This window comes from Mauremys mutica, chromosome 1 (genome assembly GCF_020497125.1).
Source record: "Mauremys mutica isolate MM-2020 ecotype Southern chromosome 1, ASM2049712v1, whole genome shotgun sequence".
NCBI lineage: Eukaryota > Metazoa > Chordata > Testudines > Geoemydidae > Mauremys > Mauremys mutica.
Genome location: NC_059072.1, coordinates 342,481,328 through 342,507,345, shown reverse-complemented (window position 1 = coordinate 342,507,345; position 26,018 = coordinate 342,481,328). Strand labels below are relative to the sequence as shown.

Here is a 26,018-nt window from a genome sequence, read left to right as displayed (position 1 = left end):
TCTAGAGGTATCTGTTTGGATTGAGTAGAGCTATACAAAGTCATCATGGAATTTTTTGAGAAATTTTGAATGAAATTGCCACTAGATTTCAAGAGCTTAGGTAGCATTCAGTCCCTGCCCTGAAAATCTTACAGACTAAATGGACAAAACACACAAAGGGCAGGAGGGGAAACAGAGGCACAGAGAGGTGAAGGGATTTGCCCAAGGTCACAGAACAGGTCAGTGGCATAGTGTCCTGATTCCCAGTCCCGTGCCTTATCCACTACATCAGGGGTCGGCAACCTTTCAGAAGTGGTGTGCCGAGTCTTCATTTATTCACTCTAATTTAAGGTTTCACGTGCCGGTAATACATTTTAATGTTTTTTAGAAGGTCTCTCTCTACAAGTCTATATTATATAACTAAACTAGTGTTGTATTGTAAAATAAACAAGGTTTTGAAAAATGTTTAAGAAGCTTCATTTAAAATTAAATTAAAATGTTGATCTTATGCCGCCGGCCCGCTCAGCCCGCTGCTGGTCTGGGGTTCTGTTCACCTAGGCCAGCAGCGGGCTGAGTGGGACCTGTGGCCAGGACCCCAGCTGGGAAGGATCCGGCAGCCAGAACCCCAGACCAGCAGCGGGCCGTGCAGGGCAGGCGGCCGGGACTCCAGACCAGCAGTGGGCTGAGCAGCTCAGCCCACTGCCGCTCAGGGGTTCCATCCGCCGGCTCCTGCCAGCCGGGATCCCGGCTGCCGGACCCGCTCAGCCCGCTGACAGTCTGGGGTCCCGGCCCTGCCCACATACAGTGGGTACCTACCTTCTCCCTGGTTCTGGTCCATTCTCTTCCTCTCTCTGCATTGAGCTGAGGGTGGGAGGGCACTGAGCACAGGGCTGGGGGTGAAGGGTCTGCCCAGGAGCTAGATTGAGGGAGGGGGCTCAGGGTTGGGGCAGGAGGTTTGGGTGTGGGGCACGTACCTGGGCAGCTCCCATTTGGTGTGAGGGGTGCAGGTGGGAATGTGGGGGGTGGGGGTGCAGGAGCTCCCGTTTGGTGCTCAGGGTGGGGGTGGGGATGTGCGGGGTGCATGGGACGTGGGGGGCTGGGGATGTGGTGGGGGTGCAGAGTGAGGGCTGGGGGCATGTGAGGGGATGCAGGTGTCAGGGCAGAGGCGGGGCTGGGTATGTGTGGGGGTGCCAGAGTCAGGGTTGGGGTCATGGGGGGGGGTGAAGGAGTCAACAGAGGGCTGGGTGGTACAGGGCTCAGGGCAGGGGCCTGGGGTGTGTGTGGGGGTGCAGGGCTCAGGGCAGAGGGCTGTGTGTGTGGGGAGGGGTCAGGGCTCAGGGCAGAGGACTGGGTGACTGCTCCCCCCCAAAACCCCCAACCCCCCCTGCTCCTTGTCCCAACTACCCCCTCCTGGGACCCCACCCCTATCTAAGCCTCCCTGCCCCGTGTCCCCTAACTGCCCCCCTAGGACCCTACCTGTCCCCTGACTGCCCCAACCCTTATCCACACCCCTGCACCCAGACAGAACCCCCTGGACTCCCATGCCCCATCCAACCGCTCCCCACCCCCAGACAGGACCCCCAGAACTCTGGACCCATACAACCCCCGCCGCTCCCTGCCTGCCCCAACTCCTCTCCACACCCCTACCTCCTGACAGCCCCTCCCAGAACTCCTGATTCATCCAACCCCCCACAGCTCCTTGTCCCCTGACCACCCCCTCCAGAGACCCCCTCCACCCTAACTGCCCCCCCAGGACCCTCCTTGCTCCCTGTCCCTTGACTGCCCTGACCCCTATCCACCCCCCTCACCCTAACAGACCCTGGGACTCCCATGCCCCATCCAACCCCCCCTGCTCCCTGACTGCCCCCTCCAGAGACCCCCGCCCCTAACCACCCTCCCGGGATCCCAGCCCCCATCCAACCCACCCTGCTCCCTGTCCCCTGACTGCCCCCACCCCTTATCCAACCCCTTCCAGCCCCGGACCTCTTACCATGAGGCTCCCTGCTCATCCGGAGCCTTACCGCCGCGTGCGCAGCCCCACCCTGCCACTCAGAGCGCTGCGCGCGCGGCGGCAAGGCTCTGGATGAGCGGGGAGCATCTTTCCCTCCCCATGGAGCCAAACGCTGCTCTGTGGGAGTGCGCAGCCCCGTCCCCCAGAGCGCTGCGCGCACGGTGGCAGGGCTCCAGGGGAAGGGGGAGAAGGCAGGAGAGGGGCTGGCGGCTTGCCGCGCCAGGCAGGATTTTTAATGGCATACTGGAGTCCCGGCAGGCCCCAGCATGCCATTAAAAATTGGCTCGCGTGACATCTTTGGCACGCGTGCCATAGGTTGCCGACCCCTGTACTACATCATGCTGTCTCCTCTATAAGGTGATATTTAATAAGGAAAAATATGGACTTGAATATCAATAAAAAATGCTTCCTGACACTGAACTATAAAATAATCAAGGGAAGTGGTAGAATCCTCACTGGGTGTGGCATTTAAATCCAGAATTGAGAAAGTGGATTAGCTGATTTAATAGGTCTTTTCCCATCCCTAGCTTCTGTCATTCAAAGTTTTCAGAGCCATGCATGAGGTTAGTTCCATCATGGTAAAATCTTCATATCAACCTAATACAGATAAAGTTGAAGCCGATACAGTTGCCGGTCTGTGAGCCTGACTCAGCAGATCTCATCTTTGGGAAGAGTGATATGACCAATGAGAAGCTTGCAGAAAAAAGGAAGCGAGCGCAGGAGTTCTACAAGCACCAGCTGCACGCCTCAGCCGAGCGGAAGAGGACAGCTATCCTCAATCAGCTGGTGGAGCAGAGGAGAGAAGCTGATATGCTGCAGAGAGCCAAGAGAGAGTAAGCCTGCAGCTCAATCCAGTACACCATTTCAAATGAAGCCTTGAGAGAACTCAACAGCAATAATGAAATTGCCGCACAGGGCTCTGAGGTGCATTTTCTCCTCTTTAAGGCCCACGTCTAGCAAAGCATTTAGGCACAGGCTTAAAGATAAGCATATGTGTAGTCCTACTGTCTTCAGTGGGAACTATTCACATGCTTAAAATTAAGCCTGTGCTTAAGTGCTTTGCTGGATCAGGTCTAAGTGGAGAGACTTGGAGCCTTCTGCTGGGATTAACTTCTGCTGGGATTAACAGAGCTGAACTTTGTGGATTGGGCCCATTTCTGGCTGAACATTTCAGACAAGCGCCTGAATTTGTAGTTAATCTTCTCAGCTGAGCTGGTGGCCTTCATAGGCTCTGCCAAGAGCAGCCAGATCTGCCCAAGGCTGTGTGGGGTTTCTAAGCACCACAGGGTTTCTGGCTCAGTTAGTGCTCTCAGTCCACGTGAAAGTCATTAACTTTGTCACAGCCTCCAGCAGCTCTGTGGCTGGCAGGGAGAGGGAGTCATGTTAGACAGCCCACCACGCTGGAGCTGTGGTTAAAGAAACCCAGGGACAAACTGACAAAGTAGGGGAGTGGGAGGTAGATTCATCCATGAATCATAGGAGAGACTTTTTAAATAATGTTTCAGGTGGATTGCAGACAGGGGAGCGCAGTTTGAGAAAATATTCCAGATGAATTTAGCAATGCAGGACGACTGGCAAAAAAGCGCAGGAATGAAAAGGCTGAAGGAAGTTGAAGAGAAGCTATTTGAGCGGTAAGATTCCCAAACGCTGAGGGGATTTCCCCTTGCCCATCCTTTCGCCAGCCATACCTGCTGCAGTGCTTTGCCTTCAGTGCACGGGGAAGTGGCAACCCCCTAACTGATCTCAGTACTGCTTCATGCTAGAATGGGTTAGAAGCAAAACCATATTAATGCAGTACAGGCCTTTCTCCCACTGTAGTAGCTGGACCATGTAAGAAGTTTGAGTCCACCATGATCTCCAAGCTAATGGATGTAAGGACCAGATTTCTAAAGGTACTCAGGTGCCTAGAGATACAAATAGGCACCTAGTCATAGAGTTTAAGGCCAGAGGGGGTTCATTAAACCTCCTGTTTATCACAGGCCACCAACACCAGCAGCTGGGCCTGGGCGACAGGAGAGAGAACTTGATGATTAACCTGTTCTGTTCATTCCCTCTGGGGCACCTGGCATTGGCCACTGTCGGAAGACAGGATACTGGGTAGAAGGACCTTTGGTCTGACCCAGTATGGCCGTTCCTGTGTTTTTATGTAACACCACCCTGCACCTGCACACTAAACCCAGCAACCAAAATCAGACCAAAGTATCACAGCCCACAGGAGACTAAACTGTTATGTGGCCTTAGGCAGAGAACAGGAGGGGCCAAGGTGCACAAGGGCCCTAGGCCCCCGCAATGGCAGGGACTTGATTAAGTGAAATATACCCAGTTAATCCTGGCAAGTGACTTGTGCCCCACACTGCAGAGGAAGGCGAAACTCCCCACCCCCCACCCAAAGTCACTGCCAATCGGACTTTGGGCAAGAAAACGTTTGCATGTATACTCAGCTTGAACAGAATCACGGGATTGGCATTTTTCACTTCCAGGATTTTTATTGCGGATTTGTCCTGACATTCTATACTGTCTGTCTTCTGTTTGGGTGGATGGCAAGAAAGCAGGAGATGACAGTTAGTGGAAGGCTAGCCAAAAGAATCGAGTTTTAAAGTGCAATTCAAGTGGCTCCATATACACTGTTTCTCACTGATTTCTGGATCACACTTGCTCAAGTAAAAAGATGTTATTTCAAACGGGCAGCCCTGGAAACTCACTGAGGGCTCTGACAATCAAGCTGGGACTTTTCCATCCTGTGTATTATCACCAAGGCTCTGCAGGTCAAATTATGGCCTAAAACAGTGGTTCTCAACCTTTCCAGACTACTGTACTCCTTTCAGGAGTCTGATTTGTCTTACCCCCCAAGTTACACCTCACTTAAAAACTACTTGCTACAAAATCTGACATAAAAATACAAAAGTGTCACGGCATACCATTAATGAAAAATTGCTGACTTTCTCATTATAGAATTGTAAAATAAATCAATTGGAATATAAATATTGTACTTGCATTTCAGAGTATCGTATATAGAGCAGTATAACAAGAATTGTCTGTATGAAATTTTAGTTAGTACTGACTTTGCCAGTGCTTTTTATGTAGTCTATTGTAAAACTAGGCAAATATCTAGATGAGTTGATGTATCCCGTGGAAGACCTCTGTGTACCCCCAGGGGTATGCATACCTCTGCTTGAGAACCACAGGCCTAAAATACATGTTGTCAGCTTATGCCCTCAATGTTACCTGTGTTAAACCTCTTGTCTTCAGGTTAATCCTTCAGTAACATCTGTCCAAGCCTGCTTAAGGTTAAAATCCTAGTGGGATACCTAGGCACTTTGATATACATAGGTTCCCTTCCTATCTTCTCACCTGTCTACTCTGGTTTTCCAGAGGTGGGACTCTTCACTGCATAAAATGCCAAACAAGGTGGATTTAAAAAGATTTCTGAAAAATGAATAATAGTGTAAAGAGCCTAATAGCAGGAATATCTAGGCACTTCAGATTGTGGTTTAGTGCGCCATTACCACAGCCCAGGTGGAATGTCTTAATGCCAAGTTATAAAGCACTTAGCATCACACAGCCAGTCAGCTCTCTGACATGGCTGGACACTGCTAGCCTTCTAATGCAATACAGAGAGGGTGATACCTCCTGCTGCGTGGCTAGTGCATAGAGAGATCCCTTTGTTTACCAGGTCTGTTTTAAGGACTCGCTGACGGGAGCCAGCAATCTTCATTTGAAAAAGACCAACACAAACTAAGTACATTAGGTGTTTTGTTATTTGCCATAGATGATGTATAAATGGCCTTAGAGGTGCCTTTGAGTTAGTAGGTCTCCTGCGTCCACCTCTTGTGGGTGGGCTCTGCTCTGCCTTGTGCATTGGGAACCTTGTATCAGAACAGCTGATCAGCCACTGCTCACTCACAGAGGGGCACCTCTTGAGCACCCTATACATTGGTAATATAAGCCAGAGGTGGATTGCGTCTAAAGGGCTCTCTAGATTTACCAACAGGTGGGCTCCAAAGTCCAGCTTAGTCTGGCCTTTCTCTCATGCCACCTCCCAAGCAACCAGACTGGCAGCAGTCAGCTGTGTACTGCACTGATGCTTTCTACACTGGCTTACTTCCATTGAAGGGCCCAGATCCTGCCTTTCTCAGCCTCTATATGGATAGCTGCAAACTTTACTCTCCAACTGTATTGTATAGGAGGGCTCTGTGTGATCCGTGACCCAGCCACAGAGTCAGGTATAACTCTGACATTAGCAGGTATAATTCCCATTGACTGCAGTGGGGATGAGGCTGAATTTCTCTGTTTTCCCTTAGTCAATAACATTTAACACATTTCTCTTTACCTTTAGTGCCGGGGACAAGCTCATGCTACTTGATCAGTGCGAGAGATATCGACGCTGTTTCCAGTGTAAGAGGCGCACGACCAACTGCGGGGAATCCCATGTGTGGTCAGAGTCTAGATACGTTCCAGGATCCCGGTTAATGGTTTGAAGCAAGTTTTCACCCTATTTTTGTTTTCTTCGTGGGGATTTCCCCCCCCCCTTCCGAATGTGGTGAGCTATGTCTCAGAGCTCAGTGAAAATTGCTCTAAAGATTGTTGCTTTCGGACTTAGGTTTTTATGAGAATTATGTTGAATTAAACAAAATTCCAAAGGAGTAATTTCCTTGCTTTGGTACCAGATCTGTAGGTTAGCTGAACTGATGGTAAGATCTGGAGGGGCAGAAAGAAGACAGCATGGGGTGTAGGAGATTGTTACCCTGTCAAGTTGTCATTGAGTGATCAGCAATTGCTACTCCTCTGATCACCATTTAGTGCCCTGTAGGAAAGGAATTGGTGTTCTTGGTCCAGTATCTAGGGGACAGCTACCACTATTTAACACCCTTCTTAGCAATCACAGCAAAGATGAAGAACTGAATCAGCATGGAGACTGACCTAATCTGACTTCCTGGTCCGAGGGCAGGCCTTGAAGGTAAGGCAGCTTGCACTGCCACTGTCCATGGCATCCTCTATTTGGCTGTCCACAACTTCACTCACCAGGGCTGTCACTCTTCAAGCCATTCAATTCACCTAATCATTGACCGTTGATGCCGGTAAACATTAATCTCTGTTGTGGAGTCTGATGGCAAGAGGCATTCGGAAAGGAAGTTCTGTTACAGATCCTGCCTGCTGTCCCACAAATAGTGGGGGTACTAAGTGGAATAAGTATTTCCAGATGAACTCCTTCACCCCTTCGATGTGCTACAGTGTGGTGCTTGGGTGTGAGGAGCCCTGTGGGCGCTCCGCTGAAATACTAGCTCAAGCAGGCTTTTTGGAAAATCCTAAGCCCTTAAGCTTCATTTTGAATGCAAGCGCTGCAACTGAGTCCTCTGCTCTTCAGGCACTTGTCCAGCTGGAACTGCTGAATTGGAATTGGACGTGTTTAAAGGCTGAGATACTTTAGTGGAGACTAGCCAAGAGCTGGATCACAGCCATGGAGGCAAGGAGAGAAATGTGCTAATTAGGCAAGAGATCAACCAATACTGCCAATTTGCTACAGAACCCAAGAGAATACAAATTGTCCAAACAGTCAGACGCCTGCCCTGACTCGCACTCCAGAGAGCAGCAGTGCTCTCTCTCACTATTGCTAAAGCCCTTGAGATTTAAAGCCTGATCCTGCAGTATTCCTGCAAAGCTCGTTGAGCTCATCAGGCGTTTTGCAAGGGCTATAGCATTGGGGGCCTTACTTCTAGATCCTCTTCCCCTTCCCAAAACTCACCTTTGATAGGGGGCAATAACTGGTCTGTTACTGACAGCTGTAGGCCCTCCCCCCAGTAGAACAGCTACACCGTTCTGCTGTCTGAACAGACGGTCCCCGAACATGAGCAGGGACAGAGATTGTTTCTGTACACGGGAACTGTATTATTGTTGAATAGTTATACTGCACTAGTTCCCAGCAGTCCTACACAAGTCCTCATTGTACTAGATGCCGCAGAAATGCTTAGAGAAGACACTGTCCCTACCTCAACTAACTCACTTTAGCAATCTGTGCAATCAGTTAGCTAAGGCCGTCAACAGCCTGGTGAGGTAAATAAGAGAGACCCAACGCAGGCCTCCTTTGGGACTGCAGGGGCTCTTGGACAGTGAATAGCAGTGCTGCATAGCAGGCTGGGACAAGCACTGAAGAGTACCCTATCCAGTTGAAGCTGCAGTGAGGCATGTAGGTGGGCAGGGCTGCAGGACTAACAGCCTTAAGGTGCCATGGGATACATAATGGTCACAATTGTTCTGTTCTAGACAGGTTCTTAGCCCGTGCTCATCACTGAGCACTATGCAGTAGTGCATTAACCGCTGTGACTACCCATCTGTCACCTGTTTCTCTCATGCTCCCCACAGGTGGAGAAGTGGCTGGCGTGTTCTGTTTTGGAATTTATTTCTCTCTACAGTGAGATGTTGTGAGGCTCATGGCTTGCTGCCTGAAAGATGGGTGCTCCAACAGCACAATGCCCCTAATGCACAGGTTCAGTCCTGACTAAGCAAAGAAACTGAACACGTGAGCAGTCCCATTGACATTAATGGGAACCCTCACCTGCTCTGCTGGATTGGTGCCCAAGAGGGCAGGCAACACCACATTGGCTTCCATTTTCAGGTGTAGTCTGCATGCCTGGCTCTCACTGACACACGTCTAGTACGTCACATGCAGTGAATTTAAAATACTCTTCAGAAACCATTTGCATACGTGGTTTTTAAAAGAAGGGATGGTGTTGCACTTTTTAAGTAAGCTTTAATTGATTATACAAATGAAACATACACAGTACAGAAAGCTGTCACGGCATTACAAAAGCACTGCATGTACAATCACTTACAGGAGCTGTTTAATGCTCTCTAATAAAATGGCCAGCACATTCAGCTTGTCTGAGGTCTTCATAAAGTAATGCTAAGAATTACTGAGGCAGTTTAACACAGTTTTATGGACAAAGTAACAATGAAAGGGTTCCATTGGACCTGTACATGGAAAAGCAGAATAATATTGAGATTAACCTGTCATTATAGCACCTGATGACTGGAGGGGAGAATACAGACAATGACAAACTCCAGAAGGTGTTTTGGGCTGGAAGTGTGCGTTGTTTTGGGAGTGCTTTCTTCTCCTGCTGCTTTAGTCACTGACTGAATTCAAAATGTTTGTTTATGTTAGCTCATGAGCAGAGTGGGGTGGGAGCATGCCACCTGCGGTGTTTGGAATGTTCCTCACAGATTGTAGGCATTCATGCAAGGTATGCAAATAGCTCGAAGTAAGGGAGAAAAATCATTAGTGATTTCAGTTCAGATACCGACTCTTGTTTAGAGACGGATACAACCTCCACGCTCTGTCCAGGTGGGACGCTGAATGTTTTCCTCCAAAATTTGGGGGTGATCAGCTCGGATTCTGGTGCATGCCCATTTCTACGTCACTGGAGCTGAAAGTAAAGCTTTTATTGAACCAAATACTGACTGAGGAGAACCTAAGGTTAAACCCTGAGAAGCACAGTAAATCTCACTGCTTGCTGAAACGTGAAGTCAACGGACTCAATGTAGAGTCAGACAGTCCGAATGGCTTAGGCCCTGATCCTGCAAAGACTTACACACACACTTAACTGTACCCACCGTGAGTAATTGATCCCATTGATGCGAGTGGGACTACTCAGTGTGTAAAGTTAAGTCTGTACGTAAAGCCTTGCGTGACTGGGACCTTAAAGCAACTAGAAAGCTCTCAGTTTTGGCTTTACATGTCAGATATGTTGCCAGTTTTCATTTTAACTGATATTTAATTGAGAAAAGAAGTTAGAGGTCTCAGCTAATCAGGAAACAAACATTTACATTGCTGAACTGGTTGTAGCAGTTCAGAGGAAACTATTTGACTGCTGTGATATCAATGGGGATGCATCAGATGTGATCTAACTGGTTCATCAGCGTTGCACATGTCAGCATTGCTGACTTTTGATACGGTCATGCTGAATTTCATTATGTGATGAGTCCGTTTTCAGCCAACCATGAGCTAAGACTTTTTGTTTATGCATCAATTAATAACATTTTAAAATAGATCAGATTCTGTTTTCCTTTTTTGTGGGCTAGTCTGAAAATAAACAGATGTCCATCCCTTTGCATTGGCAGTCAGATTTGATGAGGCAAGACTTGTATGGTTAAAGCCTGTATTTAACCCAGCAGCAGAAACATAAACTTGATTTATTGGTTATGATGCTTTGGGTGCTGGTTTATGTTAAGTAAAAAAAAAACCCTATTACTATTCCCTGAGACCTTTCTTGGCCATATTGGAGCCAGGTAAGGAGAATGTGTTAGGAAAATCAAATACTCTTAAATCTTTGGAGTGTAGGATCTTGATTGTAGTTATATAGGTTACAGACATTTGATGATGTGAACCAATAGAATAAGGCTTTAAATAAACAGAACAAACTTACACAAGGGCGGTGAAGTAATATATTATTGGACCAATGTCTGTTGGTGAAAGAGACAAGCTTTTGAGCTACATAGAGCTGTTCTTCAGGTGTGGGACAGCAGAGTGTCACAGCTAAACACATGGTGGAACAGATTGTTTAACGTAAGTAGTTAACACATATTTTAAAAGACCATTCAAGGTGAAGTGGCCCCATTAACACCTCTCAGTCATAGGACAAAAAATGAGGAAGAATTTCTGGACAAATGCACCATGAAACCAACCATATGCCCATCTTGTATATAGCTGTGACACTCTGAGTACCGTTTCCAGACCTGAAGAAGAGCTCTATGTAGCTCAAAAGTTTGTCTCTTTCACCACAGAAGTTGGTCCAATACAAGATATTATCTTACGCACCTTGGCGTGCCAATATCCTTGGATCAAAATGGCTACAACAACACTGCAAAGGACATACTTGGAACTTCAAATTATCATCTCTTTAAAAACATCTTCAGGTTGGGCTGATATTATTCCCTTTTAGAGGAATCAATAGGGAAAGGATACTCCTCACTAATACATTTAAACTGATTGTTAAAGGACATATGCAGTGTTGTTGTAGCCATGTTGGTCCCAGGATATTAGACACTCAACGTGGAAGATTTTTGAAAGGTCTTCCTAAATTTACAGCAAACTCCATTGGCTCCAGTGCAGCGACTTCTGATTTCCGCTAGTGTCACTGAAAGGAGACTAGAGCACCAAAACAGTAGTGATGCCGCAGTGCCTTTGATTGCAATTCTTTTTGATTACTAAAAAAATCACTGCTGCGCTCTGTGTATCAAAGAAATGAAACGTCAATGACAGTTTTGGCCTCTACCACCATCGCTTTGTAGAGGAGAGGACCCAAGCCAGTTCCTTGGGAGCTATGTTTCCTGTGTACTTTGCTACCTTACAATTCATTCTTTTGATACAGAAGTGAGACAATTTGTTTAGATGAGAATACTGTTTATGCAAGGTCACAGGAGTGCTTTGCAAGAAGGTGGAAACTGCAGTGCAGGACTTCTTGGGGTAAGCCTTTAGACATATATGTCTCTGTCACCACACATGTTGGCTCTGGCCTTTTCCCTAGTCAGGTACTTACAAAGTAAAAAGGCAGCTGCAAGTAAGAAAGTGCTTGTTTCCAGATACAATACAATTTTGCAAGCCTGAAGATTGGCAATGATGGTAACAACCAGGGAATATTAAGGATCAGAGTTTTAAAAAAATTATACATCTTGAATGTGCATGGCTGCTTGTGGCCACCTGTAGTTATCGATAGCAAATGACTCATAGTCAGTGCTATACATGAGGGCTTTGACAAAGGCTTCCTTGTCTTCTGGTTCTGGGTACCAGGAAGCCAGATTATGTTTGTAGGCATAGTCAACAACCTGCAAAGAAAAAAAAACCAAAACAATAATGAATAACTCAATCCCTAATGCTATTTCTCCCCAAGACTTGGTCTACACTATGAAGTTCGGTTGACGTAAGCCACCCTGCGTTGACCTAGTTGTGCCTGTATCTATACTTTAATTTGTCTCACACCGATGGGGCCCCCTTACGGAGACACGGTAACCCCATCTCCCCGAGTGGTGTTGAGCCAGGGTTGATGTATTGAGGTTGACACAGTGCAAGTGTAGACACCACATTATCTATATCGGCTCTAGCAGTCCTCCAGCAGTCATCCCACAATGCCTGACACTGAGTGCTGTGGTTACAGTTGTGAACTCCACTGCCCAGAGGTCACAGAGACTGGAAGGCCCCTCCCTCCCCTGCCCCCGCCACCATAAAACCCTGCAAATTTTTGAAATGCCATTTTCTGATTGTCCAGTTTAACAAGCACACCTAGCAGCTCTCCACTGTTGTGTGAAACTGCCTGGGTGACCAGGCGGGCTACATGCTCCAGACTCGCTCTGGCCTGAAGTAGATGGGAGATCTTGGCTCTCCTGAGCCTGTGGGGAGAAGAGCCTGTGCAGGCATAGCTATGGACAAGCCGTAGAAATGTGGACAGCTACGAGCAGCTTACACAGAGGACTCAAGAGAAGGGGTGTGACGGATCAGCAGCAGAGCCACGAGAAAGCAACGGAAATGTGGCAGGCCTATCAGAAGGCCAGGGAGGCCAACAATCGATCCAACGCCCAGCCGCAGACATGCTGCTTTTCCAAAGAGCTACATGCCGTATTTGGTGAAAACCCAACCAGCAGCCCATGGATACCTCTGAGGAGCCTAAGACTCATGGCATGCACAGCCAGGAGGAGGAGTGAAGGAGACTAGGGGACATGCAACCGGGATTCCAGCTATGTTGCGAGCCAGGACCTGTTTGAGACTCCACCACAGTCAAGTCAGTGCCAGCAGCTGACCATCAGTGAGCCCAGTGCAGGGGAAGGAACCTTGGGTAAGAGTGTCAAGTATCAGAGGGGTAGCCGTGTTAGTCTGGTTCTGTAAAAGCAGCAAAGAATCCTGTGGCACCTTATAGACTAACAGACTTGCATCTGAAGAAGTGGGTATTCACCCACGAAAGCTCATGCTGCAAAACGTCTGTTAGTCTATAAGGTGCCACAGGATTCTTTGGGTAAGAGTGTAAATGTATTTCCCAGTACCATGATGTCCCCCAATGTAACAGGCCACAGCTATTGACTTTTCATTAGTTTACTCGTCCTAGAAGAGGTAGTGGCACAACAAGGACAGGTGTTAGCTGCTCTTCATTCCCCTGTAAGTTAGGCGGGGGAGTGGGGGTTTGTGGAGAGGTTTGTTCATGTACACAGGGATGCCCCTTGAATCCGCCTGAGAGATCTCAATGAAACGTTCATGTTGGTACCCTGCAATCCTCTCCCGAAGGTTTCTAGGGATGGCAGCCTTAGGTCTTCCTCCCCAGCAGAACATTTTCCCACACCAGTTGGTGATGACTTCAGGAAGCACCATTGCCGTCAACAGGCTAGCGGCATACAGGCCCAGGCAACTTCAGGACACCGACAGCAGCTGGGCTGTCCATGCATTTGTTACCCTCAGGAGTGAGATATCAGCTAAGCTCACCACCGCCTGTGGAAATTGGTGCCAGTATTCAGTGGCACTGTCCTATACTCATTCCTTCAAGCAATTCCCTTCTTATTTCTCTCGCCCCTGGGGAGGCCATGCTCACATGGCTGGTGCTGTGAATGGTGCCGTGCATAAGCACTACAAAGCAGAAATGACAACAAGCATGTCTTTGTAAAAATTTAGGGAAACAAGGGAAGGGAGTTCTGAACTTAATTTTTGCTTTCTGTTGTGACTATTCTAACAACCTGTGTATGTGTGTGTGTGTGGGTGGGTGTGTGTTAGGGGTAGCTTGAGGTGTTTCCCCTCCATACCCACAGGATGCCTGAGCCAGATATGGAGGAGAAAGAAGAGGACTTAGGGTGACATGTTCAGCAAGATCCGGCAAGCCAGTGCTGCATCAGACCGTGAACAGAGGGCCTGAAGGGTGAATACTGCAGGCTGTATGGACATGGAAAGAATGGACAGGAGATAGGTCCAAGAATCCCAGCACGGAAAGGAGCGGGAGATGCACCAGGACATAATGGGACTTCTCTGGCAGCAAACTCAGATGCTGCAGCCTCTTGTGGACCTACAGATTCAACAGCCACTCCCTTTGCCGTCTATGGAGAACTCCACTAGAGCACCTCCCTACACACAACCCCTTCAACATTCCACGTGGCATCAGGAGCTGTATCCCTACCGCTGCTACTCCACACTGGGGGTCAGTAAGGCCAACCACAGCTTCACATACACTGACCTATGAGAGCCAAGGTTGCTGTATGTGTGTCGCCAAAATGGACATAAATGCATGACAGTGGCACCCATCGTGGATTTTCCAACTCCAAAATGATTTCCTGTTAATCGGTGGCAATTGGACATTGGAAGTTTTCACAGGGCAGTTGCCACTGGTTTTTCCACTTCAGTGCAGCTCTCATTCTGGTGTCCCTGCGATGGAAGGCTGTGGCAAGCTTGGCACATAGAGCCAGGAATGTGGCCCTCCTTGCACATCGAAAAGTTCTGCAGCGACTGCTCGTCATCCCAAACCTACCTTATGATGTGATCCCACCTGTTAGTGCTTGTTTGTTGGGCCCAGAAGTGGTGCTTCACTGTCTGCAGCTGCTCTGTGAATGCCACCAACAACCTTGCATTGGTTTTCACTATATCCCATGAAATCTGCCCTCCATGAAATCATTGTGTTCCCTGCTGATCTGGTTCTTTCTGAGGTTCTGCAAATACCGGCGAATTGTGTGTCTGGTGCTTGGAACACTCACGACAATAGTGCAGAACTGTGCGGGTTCCATGCTTCTGTCAGAGATGGTGGAGAGCAAGGAGGGCCACGTAGGTTCGTGGGTTTTTGGGCAGAAATTATGGGATAAGGATGACATTACAGGAGGGAGAAAGATGCATGTTGGGACGTTGTCCCCTTGCTCCCAGTCACCCCTGTATGACTCATTTCTTTCCCCTCATGCATTGCCAAAACTTCCCAAAAGACAGTGCACTGGATGGTGGCGAGTTGCACCCTGGAATACCTACCCAGGAGGAGGGAGATTTCATTATCTGAGTTGCACTAAAATGCAGAAGAGAGGACTAACTGTTCAAGATCAGCCAAGACTTCTGTGCTAGAGGCTGCACCACTAGTCTGTGAAGCAAGATGTGCTGCTGTATGTTTTGCATGGAAAGTGAGTGGTATTTCCTGCTTCATTTTCAAAAATCTATTACTTATCAGGTGTATATAGCACTTTACAGACTGCCAGATTCTCAAGACACCTCTGGGGGCAGCTAAGTATTAACATCTCCATAGTCAGAAAAGGTGAAACTGAGGCATGAGGTAAATTTTCAGAAGTGGTCTCTAAGTTGGGTATACTATAGACACTAAGGCCAAGTTATTCAACCATGGGTGTCTACATCTACCCCTAAATCCATATTTAATCACTGGCTTTGACTCTTCATGGAACACTTGCAGCTCCTATTAAGGATGATGGAACATGCCCTGGGTGCTCAGCACCTCTGCAAATCAGGTCACTTATTTAGGTGCCCAAGTTTAGATGCCCGAAGTCTGACCATAAGCTCACTGAAATCAATGGAAAGATTCCAACTTACTTCAGGCATCACTCGATCAGGCCCCCAAAGTCTGCAAACGTTGGCCCTGATTTGCCAAGGTGTTGATCACTCTAAGCTCCCACTGACTAAGTGCAGTTAGAGATGATCTACAACTCTGAAAATCTAGCTACGTGCACCTGAACAGGGGCAGCTCCAGGCCCCAGCACGCCAAGTGCGTGCTTGGGGAGGCAAGCCGCGGGGGATGCTCTGCCGGCACCGCAAGGGCGGCAGGCAGGCCTGCCTGCCCTGCTTGGGGCGGCAAAATGCCTAGAGCCGCCCCTGCACCTGAAGCTGGGCCACTTTTAACATTTGGGTCTCAACCATTTCCCCAAATACAGAAAGAACCGCTAGAAAATCTGGGATGAAACTCAGGAGTTTGTGAGTACTATTGCTTTGCTCACACCACACAAGAAAGCCACACAACTTAGGACAAGAAACAGAGCATGGAGCTTTAAACCACACGGGATTCATTTTCTTACCATTACTAAGACTCTTCACCTCAACATCCTGATTCAGTATTTACAATGTCAGTAATTTGAAATGGACAAGGAGGCTTCACTGATGTGTGACGGAGGCTAATTTGGAATTAATGTCAGACACATTGGGAGCCAACTGGGAGTTACACAGTGTGGGGCTACCTGGAATTGTGATTGGCCCATGGCACTGAATCAGCTCTGATAAACCTGAATGATCTACTCCAGGGATCGGCAACCATTCAGAAGTGCTGTGCGGAGTCTTCATTTATTCAATCTAATTTAAGGTTTTGCGTGCCAGTAATAATTTTAATGTTTTTAGAAGGTCTCTTTCTATAAGTCTATAATACAGAACTAAACTATTGTTGTATGTAAAGTAAATAAGGTTTTTAAAATGTTTAAGAAGCTTCATTTAAAACTAAATTAAAATGCAGAGCCCCCGGACAGGTGGCCAGGACCCGGGCAGTGTGAGTGCTGCTGAAAATCAGCTCGCATGCCGCCTTTGGCATCGGTGCCATAGGTTGCCTACCCCTGATCTACTCTATCCCGTGGAAAGTCATGGGGCAGAAGGGGGGGGGGGCGCTGAGAGCAGCGAGCGAAGGTGTGGCCACGGCTGGAAGAGGCGGGGCTTTGGCCAGAAGAGGCGGGGCAGGGGGCTAGCCTCCCCAAGGGGAAGCGTCACCCACCGCCCATGTTTCTGGGTCTAATATAGCCAGTGCAGTTATACTGGTAGTCATAATCTCATGAAAGATGAGGACAAGAGAAAAATCCTTGCCAACGTTACGAGAGGTTATATATAAACAAAAACTTCACAAGAATACTTGAATTCTTACTTTAACAGCAATTTTGAAGGACACCTCTCTGATGGTACTCAGGGGAGGATAGAGTCTCCCTTCAGCAAGATGCTCCTCCGTGACCTCTTCAGCAATAGACTAGAATGAAGAGAAGGTAGGTTATAGATGATGTTCTCCATCAAGTACAGCATGCGCCCTCGTAAGGCTTTAACAAGGCAGTGCGTAGCTGAGACTTCAGTTGCTACGAGAGCCGGGAGAAGTCCTTGTAATCAAAAGCAAACTCACCCAAAATTGCATACATTTCATTCTGAGCTTCATAGAATAGCAAGGTTGGAAGGGACCTCAGAAAGTCATCTAGTCTAACCCCCTGTTCAAAGCAAGACCAATCCCCGGACAGATTTTTACCCCACTTCCCTAAATGGCCCCCTCAAGGATTGAATTCACAACCCTGGGTTTAGCAGGGCAACAGTCAAACCACTGTGCTATCCCTCTCCCTGCTTGACAATGCAGCCCTTACAGCAAAAAACCTGTGTACAACTAGCTACCATTTTTGAAAGAAGTGAGTCCATTTCTGAGAAAAAGTTGGCCATGCCTCCCAAACATGCCACATTGGCTATATGTTATCATCTGAGAACAGACATTTTTCTAAAAATACAGCCTACAACAAAGGCTGAGGAAAATGCAAAGTAGCAAAAATGTCTTTGTGAGAGGTGCTGGCGTGGCGGGGAACCCTGGCTGCTTGCTTTTCCCTCCACTGATGGGAGCCAGGCATCTCCTGCAGCAGGGGAAAGGCTATGGAATAAATTCAGCTGTTTCAAATATGATCAAAGGCTTTAGGGGATTTTTGTTTTATTTTGGATTTGTTATTTTTGCCTGTAAGAAAAAATACCCAGGACTCCAGGGGACATGTCCCCTAGCCTGCCCCCGCAGCTCCCTCCATAGAGGGGAACCAAATACTGGCTCATGCAGAGGACTTCTGTTGGCACAATGGAAGCTCTAGCATCCTGCTGTGTTGGGAAAGTCTGCAGCCTTTTGCTGAGGAGTTGAAGTTCACATGATACACATTGCCCTGGGCCTGTTCCTAGCCAAAGACTTAACTAGACTCCTGGGGGGGTCAACAAGTCTCATTGAAGCTGCTTTTTTATTTTTTAAAAGCATCAATTAAATATAGATTTGAAACCTCTGCCGTGGTGAGGAAGATATCGTCAGAGATATGCCGGACCCCGCAGGCAATAACTCCCAGTGCCACTCCAGGGAACACGTAGGCATTATTTCCTTGGCCGGGGAAGAAGGTCTGTCCACTGGCCAGGGTTACGTTAGGGAACGGACTCCCACTTGCAAATATGCCTCGGCCCTGTTGAAAGAGACAGACACACACAGATATTGGAGATGCAATGTCTACCATTGAGGGGATCCCAGAACCCAGCTCTGGGAGTACAGTGACTGTGATAGCAAATTCATTGATCATTCAGCAACAGCTCCACCACCATTAGGATCTGACTCTATTTAAACTGACATAGAGTTTGTTTGCCCAGGGGAAAGAGCCATGTGGCATTTAGTTTCCATTTGGCCTGGTACCAGATGTCTCATTCTAACCTATTTATCTAGATACATACATGGCTCCTATCAACACAGTGTCCTGTGATGCAGGAAAATATTCTCATTTTACAGAGGGGAAGGAGATGTGCAGAGATATTTAGGCCCAGATCCTCAAAGGTATTTAGGCTTAACCTCCACTGAAATCAATGGAAGTTATGAGTCTAAATATTTTTGAGGATCTGGGCCTAAATGACTTACCCAAGGCCCCCCAGAAAGGCTGAGGTAGACCCTAGACTTGAATCCAGATCTCCTGAGTTCCAGTCCAGTGCCTTACCCACTCTCTTTCCCCTTGCCTGATCCAAATCCCAATGTTGCCTCCCATGAATACCTGAGCTAGGGTCCTCATGCATTTGAGGAGCTCACTGAGGAACACAGCTCTGATGGACCAGCTTGAGAAGGGAGTTTGGGGTGGGATCAGGGCCTCCCTCCTCTCCACTTAATAAAAAGCTACAACCCCAGCAAGGTTATGTAGCTGGGCCCTGGAAGGAAGGAGGGTCTCTGCATCAGGAACGCCCCCCCTCAACAAATCACCACCATTAACACTAAGGGTATGTCTCTGCTGTGCCAGTGTAGATGTTTTCTACATCTACAGTGTGCAAAATGTTTCACAGCTCTCTGAACGGGGTAGCTAGGGTCGACCTAATTCTGGAGTGCAGACTAGGCCTGAGAGTTTATGAACGAAAGTTGCCCCCGTGGGGCTGATCAACTGCAAGAGCCCTGCAGGCTGCCATTTTACTAGACATGAGCTGTACATCAGTGGGGCTCTGCCAGGAGGTTACATTCATGACCCACCAAAGAGCCCTCTGATCACTGTAGCACATAGAGAGGTTGCTCTGTGTGTTAAGTCTCTTTGGCTGGTCCACTCAGCTGCTGTGCTGGGAGAGACAGTCGCACGTTTACCTCTGTTAGGTGATAGCACTGCTCGGCTGTGCACTCTGCTTTACTCGTGGGGTTACTTAGGGCGAATATGATGGGCCTGTCATTGAAAGATGCCATGTCCTTCAAAATCTTCTCCGTGAAAGCTCCTGCGATGGCAGCTACACCTAAGAGGTGAACAGTTAATTCCTGATTCACTCTATGACTTCCAATGGATTGGGCCCATGTTTCCTTAAACCTCAGCTCTTGTTGGTGCTCAGTAAATTGAACTGTATGACTCTGAGGGAGAAGGCCACCCCTTTGCAGAGACCCCGTGCAAGTCAGATTTACAGTGACAAAACCACCTTCAGGATAAAGCCCTCCACCGAGCAGAGGATCAGCAAACAGCTCAAACCAAGTGTTTGTCTGGGTTGGCTTTTTGGCTATGCTCAGCACTATCCTTCAGGAGACCTGGCACCAGACTCTTGTTCTGCTGGTCAATTGGGGATATATTGGGCCCTACCAAATTTGCGGTCATGAAATCTGGTGTTCCTCTGTGAAATCTGGTCTTTTGTGTGCTTTTTACCCTATACTATACAGATTTGATGGGGGAGACCAGCGTTTCTCAAATGTGGGGGTTCTGATCCAAAAGGCAGTTGCAGGGAGGGTTGCGGTATTGCCGTCCTTACTTCTGCGCTGCTGTCTTCAGAGCAGGGCAGCCGGAGAGGGGCAGCTGCTGATTGAGGGCCCAGCTCTGAAGGCAGCAGTGCAGAAGCAAGGGTGGCAATACCATACCAGGCCATCCTTACTACTGCGCTTCTGCTGGCAATGGCTCTGCCTTCAGAGCTGGGCTACCAGCCAGCAGCCACCGCTCTCCAGCTGCCCAGCTCTGAAGGCAACGCCACCGCCAGCAGCAGCACAGAAGTAAGTATGGCAATACCGCAACCCCCTCTACAATAAGCTTTGCGATCCCCCACAGCTCCTTTTTGGGTCAGGACCCCTACAATTACAGCACCATGACATTTCAGATTTAAATAGCCGAAACCTTGAAATTTACAATTTTTAAAATCCCATGAGTGTGAAATTGACCAAAATGGAACAGGAATTTGGTAGGGCCCCAGGGATATACACATAGCCTCCAGGAGCAGCAGAACTCTGCTTAACTCAAGAGTGCCCCCTGTGGCCAATTAAGGGCAGCACCAATTGGCTCCCAAGGGATCCCTATTCAACAGAAGGAGGGAGGGAGCTTGTGCTTCATAGCCTCAAGAGATGGGGCGTGTTGGGAAGTAAAGGAAAAAAATGCAGGCAGGGAGGACATGGGAGTCGGACTGGACAACAGAGGAGCCCCTGGAACAAAGAAAGAAACCCCCCAAGAACTGGACAAGTGAGACATAGCTCCCGTTTCCATGACTCTACCTATAATAGCTGTCGGCTTCACTCTTTGCACTACCTCCTCCAGAGTTCTCAGCTGGGGGTGGTCCTGGGCAAACATTTCTTTCTCGTGGTTCAGGTGACTCCTCCCCTGCAGGGAAAAAGGAACAAATCAACCTCCAGCAGGTGAGAAAAGTCTGGATCGATTATTTGCGAAATCTTGTTTGCAAGATTTCAATGCCTCACCCTATTCTATATTCTACTATACCGCACTTATCCCTGTAGTATCTGCACACCTTCCAGTTGTGCATTATGTAACTAACATCTGTTACGTGTGGTTTGTTCTCCCATCCTCTCGCGGGGGGGAGGATTGTGTGCAGTGGAGTGGTTTGCGTTGGTAAGTTTCTTTTTTGATGTGCACCTTGCACTTTGCGTGGAAGGTGGTGAGGTTTCTGATGGCCCTTAGTTCAGGCAGAAGTTCATTCCAGTGTCTTGGACCAAATCTCAAGAAAGCTCTGTCTCCTGGGGAGGAGATTTACGAAGTCCCATTGGGCCTGAAGAGCAGAATGGTCCCTGACTCTGCAGCTGGAGCTATGTCCAAACGCTACCGGAAAGGGCATCAAAAACAGGAAAGCAAAGTCTACCCCGCTGTGTATAACCAAGTGCAGCTCCATTGACTTCAACAGAATTGCAACCACTTACTTCAGGGCTGCCTGTGGCCCATTGGATCTGCTTGCTCTGGGTTAATGAGTCAGGCCCCATTGTACCCTGTGCCTGTTACACTGGATCTATCATGCACCACAGCACAGCAGTGCAACAGAGGCAGATTTACCTTGACAATTAGTCCCTTGGAGTCCACCATCCAGATTTTTTTGATGGCATCTTCCCTCAAAATTCCTTCCTTTTCCATGGCCATAACGATGAGCTGGGCTATGCCCATGGCAGCCTGAAACCAATAAGCAGAAAGCAAATTCTGATCATTTCCTCAGAGGAACGTGCCTCATTTTGGAGAAGTTTAAAAAAATGACAGGTCCCCCCCCTCCTCCCAAAAAGCACATGGATTGTAAACTCTGTGGGGCAGGGATCCTCTTTTTGTTCTGTACAGCACCTAGCACACCGGGGCCCTGGGCCGTGACCGAGTCTCCAACGCACACAGTAATACAAGTCATCATCTAGCTGAAACATGTCAAACAGGAGGGAGTGATTGATGGCTTCTAATGCAGCAGACTGGTCAAGGAGGTTGAAGGTGGAGCATCGCCCTAGGATCTGACCAGGAAGAGGTTGTCTGAGACCTTCATACTAACAGTTTCAGTGGAGAGACGCGGGTGGAAGCCAGACTGGTGCGGCTCCAGGATGAAGCCAGCAGAGAGGAACTCTAGGCAACAGTGGTAAATTTGAAATGTTGAGGGGAACAGTCCCCTCTTTCTTCCCCCAGTCTCATGATAAAAAAACAAAACAACCCTGACTTACTGTCTATAGTTCTTGGCATTATGGTTTCACCGAGACGCCCCACCTGAGATCTGGGTGGAAAGATGCTGAACACACCCATCTGTCGTGACTGTTAGATTGTAATCTCCATTTTACAGAGAGGCAAAATCACACAGGCAGTTGGTGACAGGAATTGAAGGCAGATCTCACAGGCCGCACTCCAGAGCCTTAACCACTAGCTACCCTTCCTCTCCCTGTTGTGGGAGGCACTGTACACACACAGAGGTAGAGATGGCTTCTGCCTCAAAGGGAAAGTGTGGCTCAACTCTGACAAATGATTGTAAAAGTGGCACGGGGGAGTTCTGTGTTCGTTGTTCCTCAGTGATGGGCTCAGATTACAAGGAAGAAGATTTTTGTTTTCCCTAACAGCCAGCTTGGCAGGCAGGCCCTGATTGTCAAGCTGGGCTCCTTTCAGTTCATGCATCATCAGTAATAAAGGTTCTGCAGGCCAAATTAAAACCCCACTGACACCTGTGCAGCCTCATCGCATTCCGTGGCTTTGCACGGAGTTGACTGTAACTTAAGTAAACCATTGTATTGGTGATGCACAAGGAGGAACAGGCTCCAGCTCCAGTTTCCTCTCAGATGTTCTGGCTCTGAAGGGCTAACAAGCAATGAAGACCATTCCTGGTCAGAAAGGTACACTAAGAATAGGTTGTCCCTTTGCTTCTCCTTACTGAATTCCAGCCTGGCTGAAGGCTTAGGCCCGGATCCACAAAAAGACTTCAGTGGAGCACTGCATGAAAAAAAATCACTGGAACAACACTGATGTGCAGAGCCAAGTGAGGCACCCAGGCTCCCTATATAATGCATGGGGAGAGACGGGTGCCTTAGAATGTGATCCACAAAAGCCAGCATGCTAGGCGAGGGGCTGCCTAAAGTAGCCAATGGGAGAAGCTGACAAGTGGGGTGTGTCCTAAGCCCTGCTCTCTCATGGAGATGGGCACCTGAGATGTTTCTTGTGAGAATGAATTAGGTGACTGCTTCACACCACACAGAACCGTTGGCGAGGAGAGGAGGTGGTGCCCACCTGCTGGGACATTCTGAGGTGGTCTGCCTCACTCTCTCCTGTTGAAGCTGTTCTATTTTGTATACGTAATTAAACAGTGATTGGAGCAGGTGGACTGACCCAGGATCTCCCATGTGGGTGCCCTAACCACTGGACTACGGAATTGTTCTCATCCTTTCTCTGGCCTCGTGACTCTATATATCCACAGCTTCCACAGGACAGACTGAGGGAGCCCCACTTCAGAGTATCCCAGAGCTTAGTGGTTAGCGCACTTCCCTGAGAGGGTGGAGGTGCCTGTTCAGATCCTTCCCCACCTCTGCCTCAGGGGAGGATAGAATTTTAGGTCTCTCAAACCCCAGGTGAGGGCTCGAACCACTGGGCTAGAAATTATAAGGTGGTGGCACCTCCTTGATTTTGAATCGGACCTGATCCAATAGGTGCCTCTGAGCACGCTTATCAGATTGGGCCCATGGGTGAGACAGGCATTCTTCTGCCTGTCTTCCCCTGCTTTGTGGATCGCTCTTGGAGATAGGCCTCCAGGGACCTGGAGTGGTGTGGCAGTGTGCACACCCAGAGGCAGAAACTTAGGCGCCTACAGGGTTTGGCGGCAGCTGCGTGGGACTTTTGTGGATCACAATGGAACCCAAAACTGGGACTTAGGCACTGGGGTTTGTGGATCTGGGCCTTATGCTTCAATTTTTACCCCCTTAAAATGAAAGGACAAATACTGTATTTAGGGCCAAACCCAAGTGAAGCCTACCTCTCCGGCTCCTTGGAAAACAAACTTATGGTCGGAGAGCTTGTTCTTTGTGATTCTTAAGGCTGCGAAGATGCCAGCTACTGCAACAGAGGCAGTACCTGAAAAGAGAACAGAGACACCAGTGAGCAAGAGGAGCAAAGGCAGAAGGTGCCATTCACTAAATCCAGCTGCTAGTTGTTTGAGAACTTGCAGGAAAACATCTCTCGGGTACTATGCCCCCCCCATCACCGTAGTAGTATCTGAGCACCTCACAACCTTTAATGTATTTATCCTCATAGCCCCTCTGTGAGGCAGGGCAGTGCTATCATCTGTTTTACAGATGGGGAACAGATGTGAAGAGAGACTTAGGGTGTGTCTATACTGCAATCCGAGATTGGATTACAGCTTCCGTGGGTATAGCCACACTAGCTTTAATCTAGCTAGTCTAGTTTATTAGAGCTAAAAATAGTAGTGAAGACGTGGTGGCATGGGCAGGACACGCCCTCCTGCAACGCTGGATACATACTCATGGTTCTAGCCTGTGCTATTGCGTCTTCACTGCTATTTTTAGCCATGGTAGCTAGATGGAAGCTAACCCGGGTAGGCCTACTTGGGTAGCAATTGCACCTCCAGCTGCAGTGTAGACATACCCTAAGTGACTTGACCAACGTCACCCAGGAAGTCTGTAGCACAGCTGGAAATTGAAGCCGGGTCTCCTGAGTTCCAGGCTACTGTCCTAACCCCTGGACCTGCCTTCTCTCTTCCAATTCCCTTTCAGCTCCCTGCTTTCTCTTCTCCTTCACTTCCCTAACACTGACTCCTGGCTCAGTGCCCAGCCTGTCTATTAGCCCAGAGCTGGGGAGAAAACTACCACTCTAGAGTCAGCAGGAGGAAGTTGGGTGGTGGGGGTGGGGAGATGTATGCGGGGGAAAGGGAGAGGTCATGAAAAGCACAGATCAGCTAGGCCTTGGCTACACTTGCGGTGACATGTAGGCCGGGTATCCGTAGCTACACACAGCAGTGAAAGGCAGGCTGTGTCCAGACTGCGGTGTGTAGCTGCATACAGCAGGGAAAGGCTCCGGCAGCGGGGAGGCCGTGGGACACAACACTGCTAAAAGTGCAATGTAGACACGGGAGGCATGGCCTTGGGCATGTAGAGAGCCGGGTAGGGCATGTGCCCTAGGGTTCTGGCGTGTCTCTACTCGTTGAAGAAGTGCCTCAGTGTCTAGGCTGCCATTTATAGCCATGCTATGGGGACGTGCAGTGACTGTGCCATAAGTGTAGACATAGCCTTAGATCCACTGGTGTTACAGCCTCAGCCAGATGCTCTGCACCATCCCAGCTGCTTCACCAGCACAGTTCAAAGTTTCCTCCAGCCTCCCCTCAAACAGGGTTAGAGTATCGTGGACTGAGTCATTCCCCACCCCCTATGAGTCACCAGAAGTGTGTATCTAAGGAGTCTGGCCAGGCAAAGGGCCACAGTGGAAAAGAGCCGAGGGAGTTACAGGCTGGTGAGGCGCTTGTGATTGTGACAGACGCAGGGTCTATACTATGGAAACACAGGCCCAGAGTCAGGTGCAACGGCTTATGCTGGTGCAAAGGCTTCAGTGGATATGGCGGGTCTGCTCCTGTAACCCTCCCCTGCTGGGCAGCCTGGATCTGCCTCCGAGGAGCCACCCACTGGCCGCTCCGCTCTCACCATGCCGTTAAGTAAAGAACTCGCCACATGCCAGGCAGGCTAAATACCTTGTTTTCCCCATGCTTCCAGCAGCTCACCTTTTCCTGCCCTTCCTTCCCCAAGTCCAGCCAGGCAGAGTTTTCATCAGCTAGAGAGAGCGGGTGAGCCAGCCCAGTGGCTTGCCCTGATGTTAGTGCAGGGGAAAGTGCTGCTTTCACCCCTCCACCCCCTCTAAGGAGCATAATGGAAGATGATGCTAATTAAGGGCGCATGAACGTGAGCTATACAACCACCAGATGGCGCTGTTCCTATTTCAATGGTAGGAAATCTCCCAGCAAAGATCAGCGTGGGATTGTGTGGCTGAAGCTTTCTAGTGTTAAGTGGCTGCTTCAGTTTGATCCCCCTCCTCTTTCCTCCAGCTTGCACAAAAAGCAAGGCTATGGGGATAGTGCAATTTAGTGCCTTATCGCCCACCCTCT

The 26,018-nt window shown here is 48.7% G+C and overlaps 2 protein-coding genes across 4 annotated transcripts in view; one reads left to right on the top strand and one right to left on the bottom strand.

Moving 5' to 3' along the window:
* CCDC81 (coiled-coil domain containing 81) overlaps positions 1-9,177 on the top strand; it is a 31,037-nt gene extending 21,860 nt beyond the window's left edge. For both annotated transcript variants that reach the window (XM_045020305.1, XM_045020310.1), the window contains 3 exons: positions 2,597-2,823; positions 3,496-3,621; positions 6,327-9,177. In XM_045020305.1, coding sequence (XP_044876240.1) covers positions 2,597-2,823; positions 3,496-3,621; positions 6,327-6,468 — 495 coding nt within the window. In that variant the 3' untranslated portion in view covers positions 6,469-9,177. The remainder of the gene's footprint in view (positions 1-2,596; positions 2,824-3,495; positions 3,622-6,326) is intronic.
* Positions 8,722-26,018, bottom strand: part of ME3 (malic enzyme 3) — a 202,734-nt gene continuing 185,437 nt past the window's right edge. For both annotated transcript variants that reach the window (XM_045020317.1, XM_045020323.1), the window contains exons 8-14: positions 23,883-23,980; positions 21,458-21,571; positions 20,671-20,776; positions 19,300-19,442; positions 17,981-18,154; positions 16,840-16,938; positions 8,722-11,809 (exon numbers count right to left, since the gene is read on the bottom strand). In XM_045020317.1, the coding sequence (XP_044876252.1) occupies positions 11,648-11,809; positions 16,840-16,938; positions 17,981-18,154; positions 19,300-19,442; positions 20,671-20,776; positions 21,458-21,571; positions 23,883-23,980 (896 nt within the window). In that variant the 3' untranslated portion in view covers positions 8,722-11,647. The remainder of the gene's footprint in view (positions 11,810-16,839; positions 16,939-17,980; positions 18,155-19,299; positions 19,443-20,670; positions 20,777-21,457; positions 21,572-23,882; positions 23,981-26,018) is intronic.